Genomic DNA, 19,592 nt, shown 5'->3' with positions numbered 1-19,592 from the left:
CCTTCTGGAGTGTGCCTATGCGCAGGAGGTCTGGAGGGGGATGCAGTGGTATTTGTCGAGGTTCGTCCCGAGCAGCTCCGTGACACGCGACTCCGTGCTCCACGGGCTGTTTCTCGGGACGCACACCGAGACCAACGTCAACTGCGCCTGGAGGACCATCAATGCGGTGAAAGACGCTCTTTGGTCTGCCCGCAACTTGCTGGTCTTCCAGCTGAAAGAACTGACCCCGACCAAGTGTTGCAGACTGGCGCACTCCAAGGTCCAGGACTACGTGCTGAGGGACGCGCTAAAGCTTGGGGCAGCCGCCGCCAAGGTGCGGTGGGGAAAGACCACCGTATGAAACCCCTCGTCCAGAATAGAAAAAAGGGCCCTATCTGGTAACTGGGCCCAGCTGGCGCCTTCCCCAACTGGTCAGGGGGCCAACGGGGACTGTGTGGGGTGACGACTGCCGGGGTATTTTCTTTGCTTTGTTTTCTTTCTTCTTTGTTTTGTTTTTGCCTTTAGTTGGTGTATGTACCCCCTCGGTAACCCGGAGCAGCTTGCATGACCGGGTAGGTGTATAAATGTTTTATTTTTTTGTACATTCTATGAATAAAGTATATTTTTTCAAATAAAAAAAAGTGACGAAACGTCTGAAAACTAACCTTCCAGCTCAGCGAGCAAACTCACATGCCGAGAGATTATAATCTTCTCATCTTGACGTTCAATGGCATTACTAATGCCATATTTTTCCACTATCAACCATGTGAAAGTTACTACTTGAGGGATATACAATGCCAAAGGAGATTGACACAGTAGACCTAGAAAGGATGTTTCCACATGTGGGTCAATCTAAAGTGAGAGGCCATTGTTTTAGGATGGGGATAGTGGACTTCAAACAGGTGAGGAGAAATGACCTCTCTGAAAGGGTTGGGCAACTGTCATTTACTACCACGGAGTGCAGTGGATGCTAGGACATTGAGTAAATTTAAGAAGGGGATAGACAGATTATTAATTATTAAGGGGTTATGAAGAGCTGGTACGAAAGTGGAGTTGAGGCCAATTTGAGATTAGCCGTGGTCATACTGGGTGGAGGAGCAGACTCGAGCGGCTGAATTACCTACTGCTGCTTCATGTTCTTATGTCCAGACAAGGTACTGGACCAGCCATTTAAATACAGTGGCTACAAGGTCAGCTCAGAGACTAGGAATTCCACAGTAAAGATCTCCCATTTCCAAAAAACTTGTCTGCTGTCTACACAAGGCACAAGTCAGGAGAGTGATGGATTACTCTCCACTTTCCTGGATAGGTGCATCTCCAACAAAACTCAAAAATCTTGCACCACCCAGAAAACAAAGGAGTCTGCTTTACTGGCATCCCATCTACCATCTTCAACATTCATTCCTTCTCACGATTGATGTGCGGTCACAGCAGTTTGTACTATTTATGTGATGCACTGCTCCTGAGGCAGCATTTTTTCAAGCATTCTGACCGCTGACAGCTAGAAGGACAACAGCAGATATATGCAAGTTCCCCTCCAAACTACTCTCTGTCCTAGCCTGGAACCATATTGCTGCCACTCCTTAAATGCCAACATCCTGGAACTCCCTCCCTAATGGCGTTGGGATTTTTCTTCAACAATTCAACTGCAGCAGTTCCAGACAGCAGCTCACCACCACTTTCTCCAGGGCAGTTAAGGATGCACGATAAATGCTGCCCACGTCCCATAAACAGATAAGACAATTAATATATTGAGATTTCTCTGTGGTGTAGTAAAACAGGGTTGGATGAGAGTTGTGAAAAGGAAACACACTATGATTATTTGCATTGCTCTCAGATTCCATGCTTGTGTTCTACGACTCCCATTCGGCCAAAAAGTAAGAGACAACCCGTCGTTCTTTCTTGAGGTCATCTCTGATATGGCTGTTTGTTGCTACTCCATACTGAAAGCTAAAAACCGAGGTGAGGTTTTAATCTTCAGTGTTGGTGGTGGGTGGGAAGCTGGTAGTTAAGCTAGCCACTAGAGAATCCTCATAATGTGGGAAGGTTATATGTTACTGTGTGTGACACTGCACTTTAAAAAACTGCCTCTATTTGGAGTTTACACATTTTCCCCGTGTCTGAGTGGGTTTGCTTTGGGTGCTCCGGTTTCTTCCATAGTGCAAACGTGCATGTGAGGTGGATTGGCCATATTAAGTCGTCCCCTAATGTCCAGGAATGTGTATGCTAGGTGGACTAGCCATGGGAAATGTGGGTTTGTGGGGAGGTGGGTCTGGATGGGATGTGCTTCGAAGGGAGGGTGTAGACTCGTTGGGCCAAGTGACCTGCTTCCACATTGTTGGCATTCAATGATTCTATTGGAGAGGCCTCACTAATGTCATGTAGAATCTCACCACGGCTTTCCAACTACTATACTCAAAAGGACTGAGCAATGAAGTTAAGCATGTGAAACATCTCTTTAGTTATCCTGGCTATATGTGATGCAAACTTTAAAAAGTTATGAACCTGCACCCCTAGGTCCCTCTGCTCTACAACACTACCCAAGGCCCTACCATTAATTGTACAAACCCGACCCTCGTTTGTTGTGGATAAATGCAATACACTTCATTTATCCAGATTGAACTCCATCTGCCATTTCTCAGCCCATTGAGTCATTTGATCAAGATCCTTTTGTAATCTTAGAAAACCTTCTTCACTGCCTGCAATGCCATCTATTTTGGTGTCATCTGCAAACTTACCAACCTTGCCTTCTATATTCTCATCCAAATCATTGTTATGAATGATGTTTTTATTAGAATTTACATTACATTCAATTTCTTTTACCCCCAGGGATACCTCTAGGATTCAAAGATGCAGCTGGTCCTTTTCCTTATGAAGCTGCCCATTGGCTTTGCTATCAAGCTTTCACTGTGAAATTGTCCAATCACAAGGCAGTTTACAAGTGTCTACTGGGACCCCTGAGAACCTGTAAGTAAAGGATGAAGTTGCTGCAGTCCAACTGGACCATACAGCTACACTCATAGAGACAACTGGTGTCGGTTTAACTGAGGGTCAGCACAGCTCAGGCAAGGGGAGAGGTTGAGAACCAAATGCTTGACAATAATCTCAATCAGTGTGGGAATTGAACCCACACTATCAGTGTCACTCTGCATTGCAGACCAGCTGTCCAGCCAACTGAGCTAACCAATCCATAGGTACTGTTTGATAAAACGTTCACATTGACTCTTGAGGCAGCAGCTTGCCTTTGTATAGTTCTTTTCAGCAATCATTTGGAAAATATGATGGGCATGATCTAAATAATCAAGTTATGCACTAAATTGCATACTCTACTGGGTGAAAGTAGGGTGTGCACAGTATTATTTACAAAATGCCTGTCAGACACCGGAAATCCATTATATGCTGTAAGCTGCCTTGTTTATAATTGATAGACTAGATAGAGAGTAATTGAGAAAGGCCATATAATAAAACTAATAAGCACAAGAGAGATGACCAAATTGTGTTGCCAATTTTGGCAACGAAAATAAAACGTGAAATGCATCTGCCAAATCATTTGTTTGTTCCTTGTATGACGTTGTTTTTCATTCCTTTTTAAATTTCCGTTCTTTTTCTGAACTGCTTTTAACTGGCTTCATCACAGTGTTAGCATCTTGCGTGCAAAAGGAAAACTGAGAGTTGTTAAACTCGAGTGAGTGTGAGGTTTCCATAGTGAATATGTAACCCCTAAGTTCAGCTGTTAAAAATTTATAAAACGGTAATTTACTGGTGGGTCCATAAATAGGCAATTCTGTGTGAAAGAACTGTACTTATATACTAGTGGTTTTCATGACCTCTGAGCTTATCAATGTGTTTTACAATCAATGAAGTACTTTTTGGAGGGGATGGGAGTGACAGACACTGTAATAAAGCCCCTAATGTTGACAAGGAAAGGGCATCAAAAAAAGGGCCAGGGTCCAGACAGTGGCAGGAGGTGGAGAGCAGGTGGCTGCTGGGTGGGTTGGGGAGGTGCTGGGGAGGATGCCTGACTTCCACCTTGTCTCTGCAGGCTACTGCAGTCCCACTGATTATATCACCAAATGTGACCACAAATAGCTGTCCTGCCCACAGCTGAACTGAGCCCAAAATCCATCCCCCCACCCCAGAGCTATGCGCATGTACACTTAGAGACACGTGGTACACACACATACAGAGACAAATACACCATGCACGCACAAACACACACACACAGCGGGAGCTTGGACCAGGGGCCTGTCGGGAAGCCGGTAAGTCACTGTTTTTGAATCTTTAAAAAGCTTACCTCGTGAATAGGCGGAGGTACGCTGAGCAGGAGCCGACACGGGGCTGGTGAGTGAGTGAGGTAATATATTTTTGTGGTTGCGTTACCCGAAACAGTACCCGGGTAGTGTCTTCCACCCATCCTCCTCCTCTAACCAAAAAAAAAGGTTCTGTGTGCCTGATTGGTAAGGTAACAAATTTATTTTTTATTCTTTATTTTTTAAGCATTGGGAATTTAGAATAATGGGAACGGAGGTCTGGGCAATTCAATGTTCCTCCTGCAGAATGTGGGAGGTAAGGGTCACCACTAGTGTCCCTGCTGACTACATCTGCGGGAAGTGCACCCAACTCCAGCTCCTTGAAAACCGCGTTAGGGAACTGGAGCTGGAGCTGGATGAACTTCGGATCATTCGGGAGGCAGAGGGGGTTATTGAGAGGAGTTACAGGGAGGTAGTCACTCCTCAAGTACAGGAAAAAGGCAGATGGGTTACAGTCAGGGGACGGAAAGGGAACCGGCAGGCAGGGCAGGAATCCCCTATGGCCATTCCCCTCAACAATAAGTATACCGTTTTGGATACTGTTGGGGGGGACGACTTACCAGGAGAAAGCAGTGGGGCACAGGTCTCTGGCACAGAGTCTGTCCCTGCTGGTCAGAAGGGAAGGGGGAAGAAGAGCAGAGCATTAGTCATTGGGGACTCCATAGTTAGGGGGACAGATAGGAGGTTCTGTGGGGGACGAGAGAGACTCACGGTTGGTGTGTTGCCTCCCAGGTGCCACGGTTCGTGATGTCTGTGTTTTTGGGATCCTTTAGGGGGAGGGGGAGCAGCCCCAAGTCGTGGTCCACATTGGCACCAATGACATAGGTAGGAAGAGAGATGGGGATTTAAGGCAGAAATTCAGGGAGCTAGGATGGAAGCTGAGAGCTAGGACGAACAGAGTTGTTGTCTCTGGTTTGTTGCCCGTGCCACATGCTAGTGAGGCGAGGAATAGGGAGAGAGAGGAGTTGAACACGTGGCTACAGAGATGGTGCAGGAGGGAGGGTTTTGGATTCTTGGATAATTGGGGCTCTTTCTGGGTTAGGTGGGACCTCTACAAGCAAGATGGTCTTCACCTGAACCAGAGGGGTACCGATATACTGGGGGGGAAATTTTCCAAGGCTATTCGGGTGGGTTTAAACTAATTCAGCAGGGGGGTGGGCACCAAAATTGTAGTTCGACTATAGAAAAGGTTGAGAGTAGGGTGGTCCGAAATAAAATTTCAAGGAAGCAAGATGGCACCGGCAAGCAAGAAGTTGGTTTGAAGTGTGTCTACTTCAATGCCAGGAGCGTCCGGAATAAGGTGGGTGAACTTAGCAGCATGGATTGGTACCTGGGACTTCGATGTTGTGGCCATTTCGGAGACGTGGATAGAGCAGGGACAGGAATGGTTGTTGCAGGTTCCGGGATTTAGATGTTTCAGTAAGAACAGAGAAGATGGTAAAAGAGGGGGAGGTGTGGCATTGTTGGTCAAGGACAGTATTACAGTTGCAGAAAGGATGTTTGGGGACTCGTCAACTGAGGTAGTATGGGCTGAGGTTAGAAACAGGAAAGGAGAGGTCACCCTGTTGGGAGTTTTCTATAGGCCTCCGAATAGTTCCAGAGATGTAGAGGAAAGGATAGCAAAGATGATTCTTGATAGGAGTGAGAGAGACAGGGTAGTTGTCATGGGGGACTTCAACTTTCCAAATATTGACTGGGAACACTATAGTTCGAGTACTATAGATGGGTCAGTTTTTGTCCAGTGTATGCAGGAGGACTTCCTGACACAGTATGTAGATAGGCCAACAAGGGGCAAAGCCACATTAGATTTGGTACTGGGCAATTATGCCTGGCCAGGTGTTAGATTTGGAAGTAGGTGAGCAATTTGGTGATAGCGATAACAATTCTGTTATATTTACTTTAGTGATGGAAAGTGATAGGTGTATACCACTGGGCAAGAGTTATAGCTGGGGGAAAGGCAATTACAATGAGATTAGGCAAGATTTAGGGAGCATAGGATGGGGAAGGAAACTGCAGGGGATGGGCACATTAGAAATGTGGAGCTTATTCAAGGAAAAGCTCCTGTGTGCCCTAGATAAGTATGTACCTGTCAGGCAGGGAGGAAGCTGTAGAGTGCAGGAGCCGTGGTTTACGAAGGAGGTGGAATCTCTGGTCAAGAGGAAGAAGGCAGCTTATGTTAGGATGAGATGTGAAGGCTCAGTTAGGGCACTTGAGGGCTACGAGGTAGCCAGGAAAGACCTAAAGAGAGAGCTCATAAGAGCCAGGAAGATACATGAGAAGTTGTTGGCGGATAGGATCAGAGTAAACCCTAAGGCTTTCTATAGGTATTTAAGGAATAAAAAATGACGAAAGTAAGATTAGGCCAATCAAGGATAGTAGTGGGAAGTTATGTGTGGAGTCAGATGAGATAGGGGAAGCACTAAATGAATATTTTTCAACAGTATTCACTCTAGAAAATGACAATGTTGTCGAGGAGAATACTGAGATACAGGCTACTAGACTAAGTGGGATTGAGGTTCAATGTTGTCGAGGAGAATACTGAGATACAGGTTACTAGACTAAGTGGGATTGAGGTTCACAAGGAAGAGGTATTAGAAATCCTTCAGAGGGTGAAGATAGATAAGTCCCCTGGGCCGGATGGGATTTATCATCGGATCCTCTGGGAAGCCAGGGAGGAGATTGCCGAGCCTTTGGCATTGATTGTTAACTCGTCATTGTCTACAGGAATAGTGCCAGATGACTGGAGGATAGCAAATGTGGTTCCCCTGTTCAAGAAGGGGAGTAGAGACAACCCTGGTAATTATAGAGCAGTGAGCTTTACCTCAGTTATTGGTAAAGTGTTGGAAAAGGTTATAAGGGATAGGATTTATAATCATCTAGAAAAGAATAAATTGATTAGGGATAGTCAGCACGGTTTTGTGAAGAGAAGGTTGTGCCTCACAAACCTTATTGAGTTCTTTGAGAAGGTGACCAAACAGGTAGATGAGAGTAAACCGGTTCATGTGGCGTATATGGATTTCAGCAAGGCGTTTGATAAGGTTTCCCCACAATAGGCTATTGTACAAAATGCAGAGGAATGGAATTGTGGGAAATATAGCAGTTTGGATCGGAAATTGGCTTGCTAAAAGAAGACAGAGGGTGGTAGGTGATGGGAAATGTTCATCCTGGAGACCAGTTACTCGTGGTGTACAGCAAGGGTCGGTGTTGGGTCCACTGCTGTTTGTCATTTTTATCAATGACCTGGATGAAAGCGTAGAAGGATGGGTTAGTAAATTTGCAGACGACACTAAGGTCGGTGGAGTTGTGGATAGTGACAAAGGATGCTGTAGGTTGCAAAGAGACATAGATAAGCTGCAGAGCTGGGCTGAGAGGTGGCAAATGGAGTTTAATGTGGACAAGTGTGAGGTGATGCACTTTGGTAGGAGTAACCGGAAGGCAAAGTACAGGGCTAATGGTAAGATTCTTAGCAGTGTAGATGAGCAGAGAGATCTCGGTTTCCATGTACACAGATCCTTGAAAGTTGCCACCCAGGTTGACAGGGCTGTTAAGAAGGCATACAGTATTTTAGCTTTTATTAATAGAGGGATCGAGTTCCGGAACCAAGAGGTTATGGTGAAGCTGTACAAAACTCTGGTGCATCCGCACTTGGAGTATTGCGTACAGTTCTGGTCACCGCATTATAAGAAGGATGTGCAAGCTTTGGAAAGGGTGCAGAGGAGATTTACTAGGATGTTGCCTGGTATGGAGGGAAGGTCTCACGAGGAAAGGCTGAGGGACTTGAGGCTGTTTTCATTAGAGAGAAGAAGGTTGAGAGGTGACTTAATTGAAACATATAAAATAATCAGAGGGTTAGATAGGGTGGATAAGGAGAACCTTTTTCCTAGGATGGTGACGGCGAGCACGAGGGGGCCATAGCTTTAAATTGAGGGGTGAAAGATATAGGACAGATGTCAGAGGTAGTTTCTTTACTCAGAGAGTAGTAAGGGAATGGAACGCTTTGCCTGCAACGGTAGTAGATTCGCCAACTTTAGGTACATTTAAGTCGTCATTGGATAAGCATATGGACGTACACGGAATAGTGTAGGTTAGATGGGCTTGAGATCAGTATGACAGGTCGGCACAACATCGAGGGCCGAAGGGCCTGTACTGTGCTGTAATGTTCTATGCTGTGCATGAATGCACGCACACGCAAACACACACGCGTGGAAAATCACCTCTGTCCCATTTGAAGTCTAAGCCAGGGACCAGTGACTGGATCTGTGTTGTATAGATATGGACTGTGTGCCATGTGGCTCACCCCTTTAAAAGTGACTTGGAAGTTAGACACCCCACTTTTAAAATCAAAGTGAAAAGCTGCAGTTCAGTTTGTCTGATAGTAGTAAGTGCCTGCGTATTGAGGAAAAGAAGGGCTTTATCCAAGTAAGTATAAAGTGTTGTTGTAAAGTTTTATGTGCAGAAGGAAGTTTCCTTGTTTCACTCTTAGTTTTAAAATGCATTTAGTGTGGAATTCAGGAGGTAAGGAGATGGCGGGGGAAGGCAGTGAGAGGGCTGGGTACAGGAGAAGTACAGTGTTAATGGTTTCTGTAATGGCCCCTTCTGTGTAGGTCTCTAGATGTGTTCGACTGGTTCACAAGGATAGTTAGGTATCACCTTCTCAAGTGTATCTGGGGATGGGCACCAAACAGGAAAAAGTATTGATGTATGTAATGAAACCCAAGCTATTCCGTTTGTAAAGAAGTTGCTATTTCAACTCATAATCCAGTTTGTTGTGCACATTGTGACTGATGTTTACTTTTCATTAAATGCTGTTTCCACTGACAATTAAGCTTCATTTTGCTGCATTTAATTCAGTAGAGATGTCTGTGAGTTTACTTACTGAAGAGGTGAGATGGTACCTAATTTCCTTTTTTGTGACATCATTTGAGTTAAACATTTCCCTGTGCACTTCCTCCTCCAATAACAAGTGCGGCCTTACTGCAGAGCTTGAAATTTCCACAAATCAACTGGCTGAAAATCTCCAGGAAGCCTTCAGCTTACAATGAAGCATTGTATGTTCTTCCTTGCTATGTCCATTCTTTTGTTTGTTTCTCTGTTCTAGCTCTGCATATTTAACCTCTTCATCAAATAGGCAAATTTACTTTCCTAGATAAAAACCAAAAGAACTGCGCATGCTGTAAATCAGGAACAAAAACAGAAGTTGCTGGAAAAGTTCAGCAGGTCTGGCAGCATCTGTGAAGAAAAAAAACAAGAGTTAACATTTCGGATCCAGTGACCCTTCCTCAGAACTGTTTTGCGTTCCTGTTCTGATGGTACATTTCATTTCTTTATTTTGAGATTAACTTCCTTTTCGAGCAAAAGTTGACATTGAGAAATGCGTAAGAAGTTCTACTTTTGCAGCAGTGAGTACTAACCTTGGAAACATATGTTGCAGTGCCTTCTCACAGTGCTGCTTTTAAGAGAGAGTACAGTGATCAATATTTGCAGCCAGCATTTCACATCACTCGTGGAATATTCTTAGTTCATACAACACATCAGGAGTCCTGGGCTGGTTAGCTGAGGCAGCAGGATGGTTACATTGCGATGCAGAGTGAAACTGGCAATGTGGGTTCAATTCCTGTGCCCATTGACATCACCGTGAAAATCCCACTTCCTCAACCATGCCGCTAAATGAGGGTATGGGTGGCCACCAGCAGTTATTTCTGTCTAATGAGAACGTGGTCCTATGGGTCTGTCATGAATATACTGTGTACAGTTTGGCCTTATCCAAGGCTGTGTGTAAATGGATGAGAAGCACTTCAGAGGAGATGAATGGCTGGGTTGTTCTTTTGAGGAACGGGGTTGGACAGGCTGTGTTTATATACAGGGAGAGATGACTTGATTGAAACAAATAAGATCCTTGACTGGGTGGGTGTGGAGAGGGTGTTTCCTCTTGCCAAACTCTTGTGGAAGAATCTCAAAATGGGGCCGCTGCTTAAATGTCAGGGGTTGCCCATTTAGAACAGAGATGAGGAACAATATTTTACCTCTGAGGGCCATGAGTCTTTGGAACTCTTTTATTTTGTCCTGAAAAGGTGATTCAAGCAGATTCCTTGAATATTTTTAACAGATTTGCTAAACAAGGGGGTGAAAGGTTACCAAGGTGTAGGTGAGAATAGAGATTTGAGGAACAGACTGCATGGCCTAATCCTGCTGTGTGTTTGAATGTTGTCTCTATGTACACGTGTTTAGTATGACATGACCATATGATTGTGAGGTACCTGTTTTTACTGTATCTTTTAATGCAGTGTCCGTGGTCTATAATTGTGGGCTCTTAACAGTGTCTATTGGATGCAGTAGGTGGAGAGTCTCACTGACACTCTTTAAATTTAGCAGCTTTCCATTAATGATTATAAGTGAGGTGTTGGGCACAGTTGGGTAACAGTCACAGAAGGCAAAGGGCAATGCTCTATGGATGTTTGTTTTTTGTGGCTCGAAGTTTGCTCCCAGTGGATTCTGCAGGGCTCAATACTCACTCCAAGATAATAAAATGTGAGGCTGGATGAACACAGCAGGCCAAGCAGCATCTCGGGAGCACAAAAGCTGACATTTCGGGCCTACCGAAACGTCAGCTTTTGTGCTCCTGAGATGCTGCTTGGCCTGCTGTGTTCATCCAGCCTCACATTTTATTATCTTGGAATTCTCCAGCATCTGCAGTTCCCATTATCTCTCAATACTCACTCCCTTGGCTTTCAGGGTGGATCAGGGATTTAGACTTGAATGTAGGTGACACAATTAAGCCGATTTGAGGCATGATGCCAAAATTGAACGGCAGGTCAAACAAGTCGAACAAATACACAAGAAATACAATACAACACAATTTAGTACAGCAACAGGCATTTCGGCCCACCGAGCCTGCATTGACAACTAATCCTTATTTTGACCCGCCACTCATTGCCCATGCACAGTTTCTATCCCTCTCCTTGCCTCCTGTTCGTGTCTATCAGGATATGTCTTAAATGTTGCTAATGTGCCTGCTTCCACCACCTTCACTGGCAGTGTGTTCCAGGGCTCCCACCATCCTCTGTGTGAAAAAGTTTCCCCTCACTTTTCCCCTAAACTCCACAACCCCCCACTCCCCTCATCTTGAACCTGTGCCCTCTTGTAGTTGACCTTTTCACCCTGGGAAAGAGACATTTGACTGTCAACCCTACATATGTCCCCCATTGTTTTGTAGACCTCAATCAGGTCGTCACTCAACCTCCATCTTTCCAGTGAGAACAATCCCACTTTATCCAACCTCTCCTCCTGACTAAAACCTTCCAGTCCAGGCAACATGTTGGTAAACCTTCTCTGCACCCTCTCCAAAGCATCTATGTCCTTCTGATAGTGTGGCAACCAGAACTGCATGCAATATTCCAAATGTGGCCTGACGAAGGCTTTGTACAGATATGACTTAACTTGCTAACTTTTGTATTCGATACCCCGGTCGATGAAGGCAAGCGTGTTGCCTGTCTTCTTGACCACTTATCCACCTGTGTTAGGATACAGAGAAGTGTGGAGGGGCAGAGGGACTTGGGAGTATACATCCACAAATCGCCGAAGACCGTAGAACAGGCGATTGAAGTGATTTGCTCTGTTGGATGGCAAAAAACTCTGTTTTGGGCTGATGAATGAAGTGAGAAGATGCAAACACTATTAACAAAGTGTGGAGCTGGATGAACACAGCAGGCCAAGCAGCATCTTAGGAGCACAAAAGCTGGCGTTTCAGGCCTTCACCCTATCTGATGAAAGGTCTAGGCCCGAAACACCAGCTTTTGTGCTCCTAAGATGCTGCTTGGCCTGCTGTGTTCAACCAGCTCCACACTCTGTTATCTCGGATTCTCCAGCATCTGCAGTTCCCATTATCTCTGATTCAAACACTATTACCTGCTTTCAGAGCTGTTGTCAGTAAAATTAAGATGTTCTGAAGATATAGACCGTAATGACAACTGTTCAGTGCCTTCCGGTTTATGGTTCCAAATATTCCCACCTCATTTTTTAAAATAAATTTTTATTAAAGGTGTGCAGATTTGGATTTTCAGTTTGCATAGCTCAGCAGGCCTGGAAGCATCTGAGGAAGGATCACCAGACCCAAAATGTTAACTCTGATTTTTTTTTTCTTCACAGTTGCTGCCAGGCCTGCTGAGATTTTCCAGCAACTTCTGTTTATGGTCTGGATTTTTTTTTCCTCAGTTTGCATGTTAGCTTGACCAGAAGAACAGTTGTATGTGAATAAAGGTAAAGTCACGATAGTCTCACCAGGCTGTGGGGCTGCTGTCTCATTCGGAAGAGACTACTGATGGTGGTTGAAACTGATGGTCACTGTGTCTCAGGTGAAGGCAGAGATTGAGAGGGTGAACACTTCACTGTGACCTTAGTGGGAAGTGAGCCCATACAACTAGGGCCACCCTGTATTGCAAACCAATTGTCCTGCCAACTGAGCTAAACCGACCCCACCACCCCCCCACCTGAAAAGGGAATCAAAATATTTTTCTCAAGGTATACAAACATTGAAAGAGTAGTAAGAGGTAGGGTGGAACCAATTACACCCCTGCTCATTAAAGCAGAGGGTGTGACCAAAGTACTAAGTGAGGACTTTGCGTTTATTGGAAATGGATGTTATCAGAGAGAGTTATTGAGGTACTGGATAGGCTAAAATTGATAAAGCAGATGTTGATCTGGGTTATATCCCATTGATACGAGTACAGCTGCCAAAGGAGGTAAAGGTTTTGTTGTGGGGATATATTTGGGGTAAGTGCCAGCGGTCTAGAGAATTGCTACATCCTTGTTCAGGAAGAATTTTAAGGATAGTCCAGTTCCTAGAGGTCACTAAGTTTAATGTCAGTGGTGGGGAAGCTTTGCAAAGCAATAATTCAGAACAAAATTAAGAGCCATTTGAATGAGTGTTGATTAATTTAAAGAACACCAGCTTTGGTGGAGGCTGGGACAGAAACACATTTTAAATGGCTTGTTTTCATTTTAAGGCAGGGCCGAGTTGCAGCAAATTCTACCTCCTGACACAGTCCAGCTGCTGCAGTCTATAACCCAACCAGAGCTTCATCAAGATTTTGCTGCCGTCATGGATTGAAGTGAAACTGGTAAACAGCATTAGAATGTTCATTTGTCTACAAGCTGAGTTGTAAAATCATACAATACAGCAGCTAGTTATCTGGTCCACTATGCTTGTGTTGGCTCTTGGCAAAAGTTATTCAGTTAGCTACAATCCCTTGTCCAGCCCTCAGTTGCCTCCTTCGAGTGTTTATCTAATTTCTCTCTGAAACATTGACATCGAGCATTTCCTAGGGCCATTATAGATCTGCATATCTCATTACTTAAATATGATTCACCTCATCATACCTCTAGTCCATTAACAAATTGAACAAAGTCTGTGTTCTCTAGTAAATGATTCCACCACTGGAAATAGTGGAATATAATTTACTGTATAATAACCTTTCATAGTTTTAGACACTACTATTAAAATCTCATCTTTCTCTGCCTGAGAAAGAGCAAGACCAGCTTCCTGTAGTCCCATCATTGCACTGAAGTGCTGCATTTCTGAAACAAATATGTTACCATCTCCTCCATTCCCCCCAACACCCCCCCCCCCCCACCCCCAAAATCTTGAAATTTTTCTGAAAATGTGGTGCCCAGAATTGGACACAGCTGACACCAAATTTTTGTAAAGGTATTTTATAACGCCCCTGCTTTTGACCTCAGTACTTCAGCTCATAAAGTCAAGATTCCCATATTTTGTTTTAAAAGTGTTGTTACTTTCCATGTGATGTGGCAGTCTCCTGGCAAGGACAGCGTGTCTTTCCCATCTCTAATTGCCCTTGAATGGAGTTATTTTGTTCGGTCACTTCAGAGGGTGGGGCTTAAGAATCAACCAAATTTTGCTGTGGCTTTTTCCCCAGTTCTTTGTAACCACAAATATTACACTTTGAATCCTCCCCTTGTTTGAACCAGGTCCCTACTGTTGTCACTGTATGGTAATCCTGTGTGGTGATTCATACCTCCACCTTTTTAAACACCCATGCACTCTTAACTCATCCTGCTCCATCTAGTGATTTCCCACTCCACCCCCTGATCCACTGCTTGTTCCCTTTGGATCCCAATCCTCTATGCATCTGATACTCCAATATGCACTGTGTTAGGAAGCAACAAAAAAATTGCTTGACTGACAAGTTGCTGAACTGTTGGTTCATTAAATGCACACTTATTATTACAATAATTCACACCCCTTTTTCTCATTCCTGTTACTAGGAAATACTTGCATATGGAAATGCTGGAATGGGAAATACTGGAAGAAATCAACCAAGAAATTGAACTGATAGTGCTAATTTCTTGGCAGTACATTTCATAGTTTGCACGCTATTATCAGAATCCTGAGATCACCAGATGAGGCTCCCCTGTCATCTGCTAGATCTTAAAATTTGTATTGTGCTCATTGACGTTTGTTTTTCTTCAGATCATTGGTAAGTGGTGACATTTGCAGAAAAATAGCAATAATACAAGCTTATCAGTAAAGAAAACTTACAATGTATTTTCTTTTTTATTCATTCATGGGATGTGGGCATCACTGTCCAGGCCAGCATTTATTGCACATCCCTAATTGCCCAGAGGGTGGCTAATGTCAACCATATTACTCTGGGTCTAGGGTCATTTATAGACCAGACAAATTAAGGATGGCAGTTTCCTTCCCTGAAGGACCTTAGTAAACCAGATGGGCTTTTCCTGACAATCATCAAACTCCTAATTCCAGACTTTTATTGAAATCAAATTCCACCATCTTTCATGGCAGGATTTGAACTCAGGTCCCCAGAACATTCCCAGTGTCTCTGGATTAACAGCCCTGCAATAATACCGCTAGGCCATTGCCTCCCCTTCCCTGAGTTAGTTTGCTCACAATCATTAAGAGTTGGCTTCCATTTAGTCAGCTAAGGTTGAGTGCATCAAATGGCTGGATTTCAACAAATTGGCATTGGACAAAAAGCACATCTGATAGTATTACAGAGGAGGCATAATTACCCTGAGCCTTGGGCAGTGCCCTTTGGAATACATGTCAGCAGTTTGTAAAAGCATTGCTGATGGATCTTCCATGGCCTTCATTATTCAAGCTTGGCAGTGTACCAGTGAATGCCTGGTTAGCTGATAACAAGTACAGAGACAGCCTGAACTGGTATCTCTTATAGAAGGCCTTAACCAATCACACTTCAGTTTATCTTTGGCACCCCCCCCCAGCTATAATATAGTTGCGGTATAGGGGGCGTGACCAGTAAAGTAGTGTGACAATGTTTGTCATTTCCTGTCAGTTATCTTCCCCCAGAGTCCAGCAGAGATGCGAGAGAACTTTTAGGTAAATTTAACACCGTTTTCTTTCTTTTTTTGGAATACAAATGAGTTGTTTTTGGGAATAATCACAGTCCTTGATTGACGCATGTATCTCCAGTTAATGATTTGGTTAACCTTTTCAATTGTGTCAGTGTTTAAAGTCATCCACTGAGATATTGACGTTTATTGCTCAACAACAATAACAGATACCAGTTCGAAAGGTTAGGAGCTAAACAGCCGTAGGCATGAACTTCAATTGGCCGATGATCAGTTTTGAAGATAAGGTTGAAAGAATTGATAACGTTGAGAGAAAGTGCAGTGCTCCTGGGTTTCAGCTGCAGAGTGTGGGGACTGGAAATCCTAGTGCCTTTGGACTGTGCACTTTGTGGGTGAAAATGTCATGATTACTGCCTTCAAACATCGACAGAAATATGTGACCTTCTAATGGTAATTGGCAGTCATAAAAGGTCACACAGCTCTGTATCAGATGTTTTAGTGAATGAGCGCTGCATTTCTGAAACTTACCCACAACACATTAATCCAGAATTCGTCATCATCTTTGACTGTGGTGAATCAGTTTTCATTGTTAGATAACAAAGTGTGGAGCTGGATGAACACAGCAGGCCAAGCAGCGTCTTAAGATCACAGTTGCCATTGCTGATGAGATTTAATTAGCTCCCACAGTCAGGATATCTTCACAGTTCTTTCCGATGAAATAGACTTCATGGGACTTGATAAATTTGATGTCTTGTCTTCTCACTAAACCAGAAATGAAATGGGATTGTGGCCATTGCTATTCTTATTTTAAATCAATAACTCCCATATTAATATGCAAAAATAGGAATTGCTGGAAAAGTTCAGCAGGTCTGGCAGCATCAGCGGAGACAAATCGGAGTTAACGTTTCTGTAGTTCTTTTGGCTTTTATTCTATATTGATAAGTATCACCTGTAATGTAGAAAGATGCCCCATCGTTCCCACTGGTGGGAATTGGCCAAAAATGAATACCTTAATGGAGTAGGAGCTATTGGCAAGAATGAGAGAAGTGCGTAGTAAGGTTGGAAAAGAAAAACAAATCTAAGTATTGAATTGAATGTTACATCATGGACAAATGATCTTGCACAACATTTACCATTTCATTTGATTCTTTGAGACCACCTGCATTTTAAAGTTGTCGGTTTGCCCAGCAAGCAATTGTCGTTTTAAATTCACTTGTGGGGAATATGGGTGTCGCTGGCTGGGCCCAGCATTTATTACCCACCCCTTGTTGCCCTTGAGAAGGTGGTGGTGAGCTGCCTTCCTCAACCGCTACAACACTGCTGTGGGTTGACCCACAATGCCATCGGGGAGGGAATTCCAGGATTTTGACCCAGCAACAGTGAATGAACAACGACATATTTCCGAGTCAGGATGCTGAGTGGCTTGAAGGGGAATTTGCAAGCGATGGTGTTCCCATATATCTGCTGCCCATCTCCTTCGAGATGGAAGTGATTGTGGGTTTGGAAGGTGCTTTGAGGATCTTTGGTGAACTTCTGCAGTGCATCTTGTAGATATTACACACTGCTGCTATTGAGCATTGGAGGTGGAGGGAGTGAATGTTTGTGGATGCAGTGCCAATAAAGTGGGCCGCTTTTTCCTGGATGGTGTCAAGCTTCTTGAATGTTATGGGAGCTGCACCCGTCCAAGCAAGTGGGGAGTATTCTATCACATTCCTGACTTGTGTCTTGCAGGTAGTGAGCAGGCTTTGGGCAGTCAGGAGATGACTGGATGCCTAGCCTCTAACCTGCTGTTGTAGTCACTGAATGATATGGCTAGTCCAGTTCAGTTTCGGGTCAGTGGTATTCCCCAGGATGTTGATAACTAGGGAGTCGGTGATGGGTGTACTATTGAATACCATGGGCTGGTGGTTAGACTGTTAATCATTGGAAATGATCATTGTCTGGTATTCGTGTGGCACAAATATTACTGATCACTTTTCACTCCAAACCTGGTAAATGTCCAGGTCTTCCTGAATTTGAACGTAGACTGCTTCAGTATCTGAGGAGTTGCAAAAGGTGCTGTACATAGTGCAGTCATCGGTGACCATCCCCACTCTAACCTTAAGATGGAGAGGAAGGTCACTGATGAAGCAACTGAAGATGGTTGGCTCTCGGACACTACCCTGAGAAATTCCTGGAGCTGAGATGACTGACCCCCAACGACCATGACCATCATTTTAAGGTGTCAAGCTTGACTTCAACCAACAGAGAGCTCCCCGCTGCCCTTGCCCCTGCCCCCAACATCACCATCTCACCCCACCCCCACCCTTACCGATTGATTCCAGTTTGCTAGGGCTCCTTAATGTCATGACTGATCAAATGCAGCCTTGTTGTCAAGGGCCAATACTCTCACCTCCCCTCCAGGGAATTCAGCATTTTTGTCCACGTTTGAACCCAGGCGGCAATGTGGTAAAACTAGCAGAACCTAAGCTGGGCGTCAGTGAGTAGGAGCTGCTTGATAGCGCTGTTAATGACACCTTCCATCACTTTACTGATGATCGAGAATGGACTGATGGGGCTGGGTTGGATTTGTCCTGCTTTTTGTGTACAGAACATACCTGGGCAGTTTTTCACATTGTTGAGTAGATGTCACTGCTATAACTGTGTTCTCAACCAGGACAGCAGCAAGTTCTGGAGCACAAGTTTTCAGTATTGTTACTGGAATGTTGTCAGGGCCAGTAGCCTTTGCAGGATCCAATGTCTCCCACTATTTATTGATATAATGTGCAGTGAATCAAATTGGCTGAAGACAGGCACAAATGATACTGGGGATCACTGGAACTACAAATTGTGTCTAGTCATCTCAATGGGCTGAATGGCCTAATTTCTGCTCCTATAGCTTATGGTCTTACAAACAGTTGTAGTAATGTTGTGCTCACTATGTGCCGATGAATACAGTTTAAACAAATGTTAACAGTTCATGACTTAGAATTCTTAGTATTTCTTCTGTAAATCTGGAGGAAAGTAACATTCCTCAGTTTTGGACCCACCTCAGCCATTTGTAGATGGTGCTAGGAGGGGTAGGGCAATTGTTACCCTCATCAGAGAGAGTATGGCCAGAAGATAGAGCTTCCCTCTTCTTCACCTGGAGGAAAAACCAAGGAATAATGCCTTGAAACGCTTTTATGCCTTGAAACAGGAAACTATCTGGGACTATGTGCCGAGGAGCGCACTAAAGCTTGAGGCGTCTGTTGCCAAAACGCAGTGGGGGAAAACCATTGTCCAAGGTCTTTCTGCCAAAATGTAATGAGGATTTGTTACATTTCGAGGTCCCCTCATAGCCTTAATGGGAATGTAAACAGTTTCCTTTCACATTTTGAAAATGCCTCCTATTGTTGCAACCAGATTGAAGCTTCAATGAGGAATGTCAAAATTCAAGTGCATTTTCTGCAAAGTCTGTATGGGTTTGTTTTGTACTTGTACTTATTTACATTTTATGAATAAAGTATATTTTTGAAATTAAAAAAATCATACCTGGATCATGATTGGGACAAAATTTAAAAGAAAAATGAAATACCTTTGGGCCAGTATGAACAGGCTCAGAGATAGTAGGAACTGCAGATGCTGGAGAATCTGAGACAACAAGGTGTAGAGCTGGATGAACACAGCAGGCCAAGCAGCATCGGGGGGAGCAGGAAAGCTTACATTTCGAGCCTAGACCTTTCTTCAGGAAAAAAAGCTTTTGTGCTCCTGAGATGCTGCGTGGCCTGCTGTGTTCATCCAGCTCTACACCTTATTATCTAAGAACAGGCACACTTGTGTGTGATTTTCCAGGAAAATGCCTTTGAAATCCTTTGATTTGATTGCATTTTGCGGCTTCACTCCTCTGGTGGGTGTCTTCAACTTATCACCTTGTTTATTAAAAATAAGTTAATCGGTGATCCAGAGTGAGGGTACAGTCGCAAACAGAACAAGAAT

General features: G+C 44.1%; 1 protein-coding gene across 1 annotated transcript in view; it reads left to right on the top strand.

The window, feature by feature from the left end:
• Positions 1 to 19,073, top strand: part of tert (telomerase reverse transcriptase) — a 65,846-nt gene extending 46,773 nt beyond the window's left edge. Inside the window, exons 14-18 of the mRNA XM_059652508.1 lie at positions 1,817 to 1,941; positions 2,809 to 2,946; positions 13,292 to 13,405; positions 14,571 to 14,782; positions 18,814 to 19,073. Of these exons, the coding sequence (XP_059508491.1) occupies positions 1,817 to 1,941; positions 2,809 to 2,946; positions 13,292 to 13,395 (367 nt within the window). The 3' untranslated portion in view covers positions 13,396 to 13,405; positions 14,571 to 14,782; positions 18,814 to 19,073. The remainder of the gene's footprint in view (positions 1 to 1,816; positions 1,942 to 2,808; positions 2,947 to 13,291; positions 13,406 to 14,570; positions 14,783 to 18,813) is intronic.
• Positions 19,074 to 19,592: the final 519 nt, after the last annotated feature.

This window comes from Stegostoma tigrinum, chromosome 2, assembly GCF_030684315.1.
Source record: "Stegostoma tigrinum isolate sSteTig4 chromosome 2, sSteTig4.hap1, whole genome shotgun sequence".
In the NCBI taxonomy this organism is placed as follows: Eukaryota; Metazoa; Chordata; class Chondrichthyes; order Orectolobiformes; family Stegostomatidae; genus Stegostoma; species Stegostoma tigrinum.
Note: the sequence above shows the minus strand (reverse complement) of the source record. Positions and strands in the feature narration are given on the sequence as shown.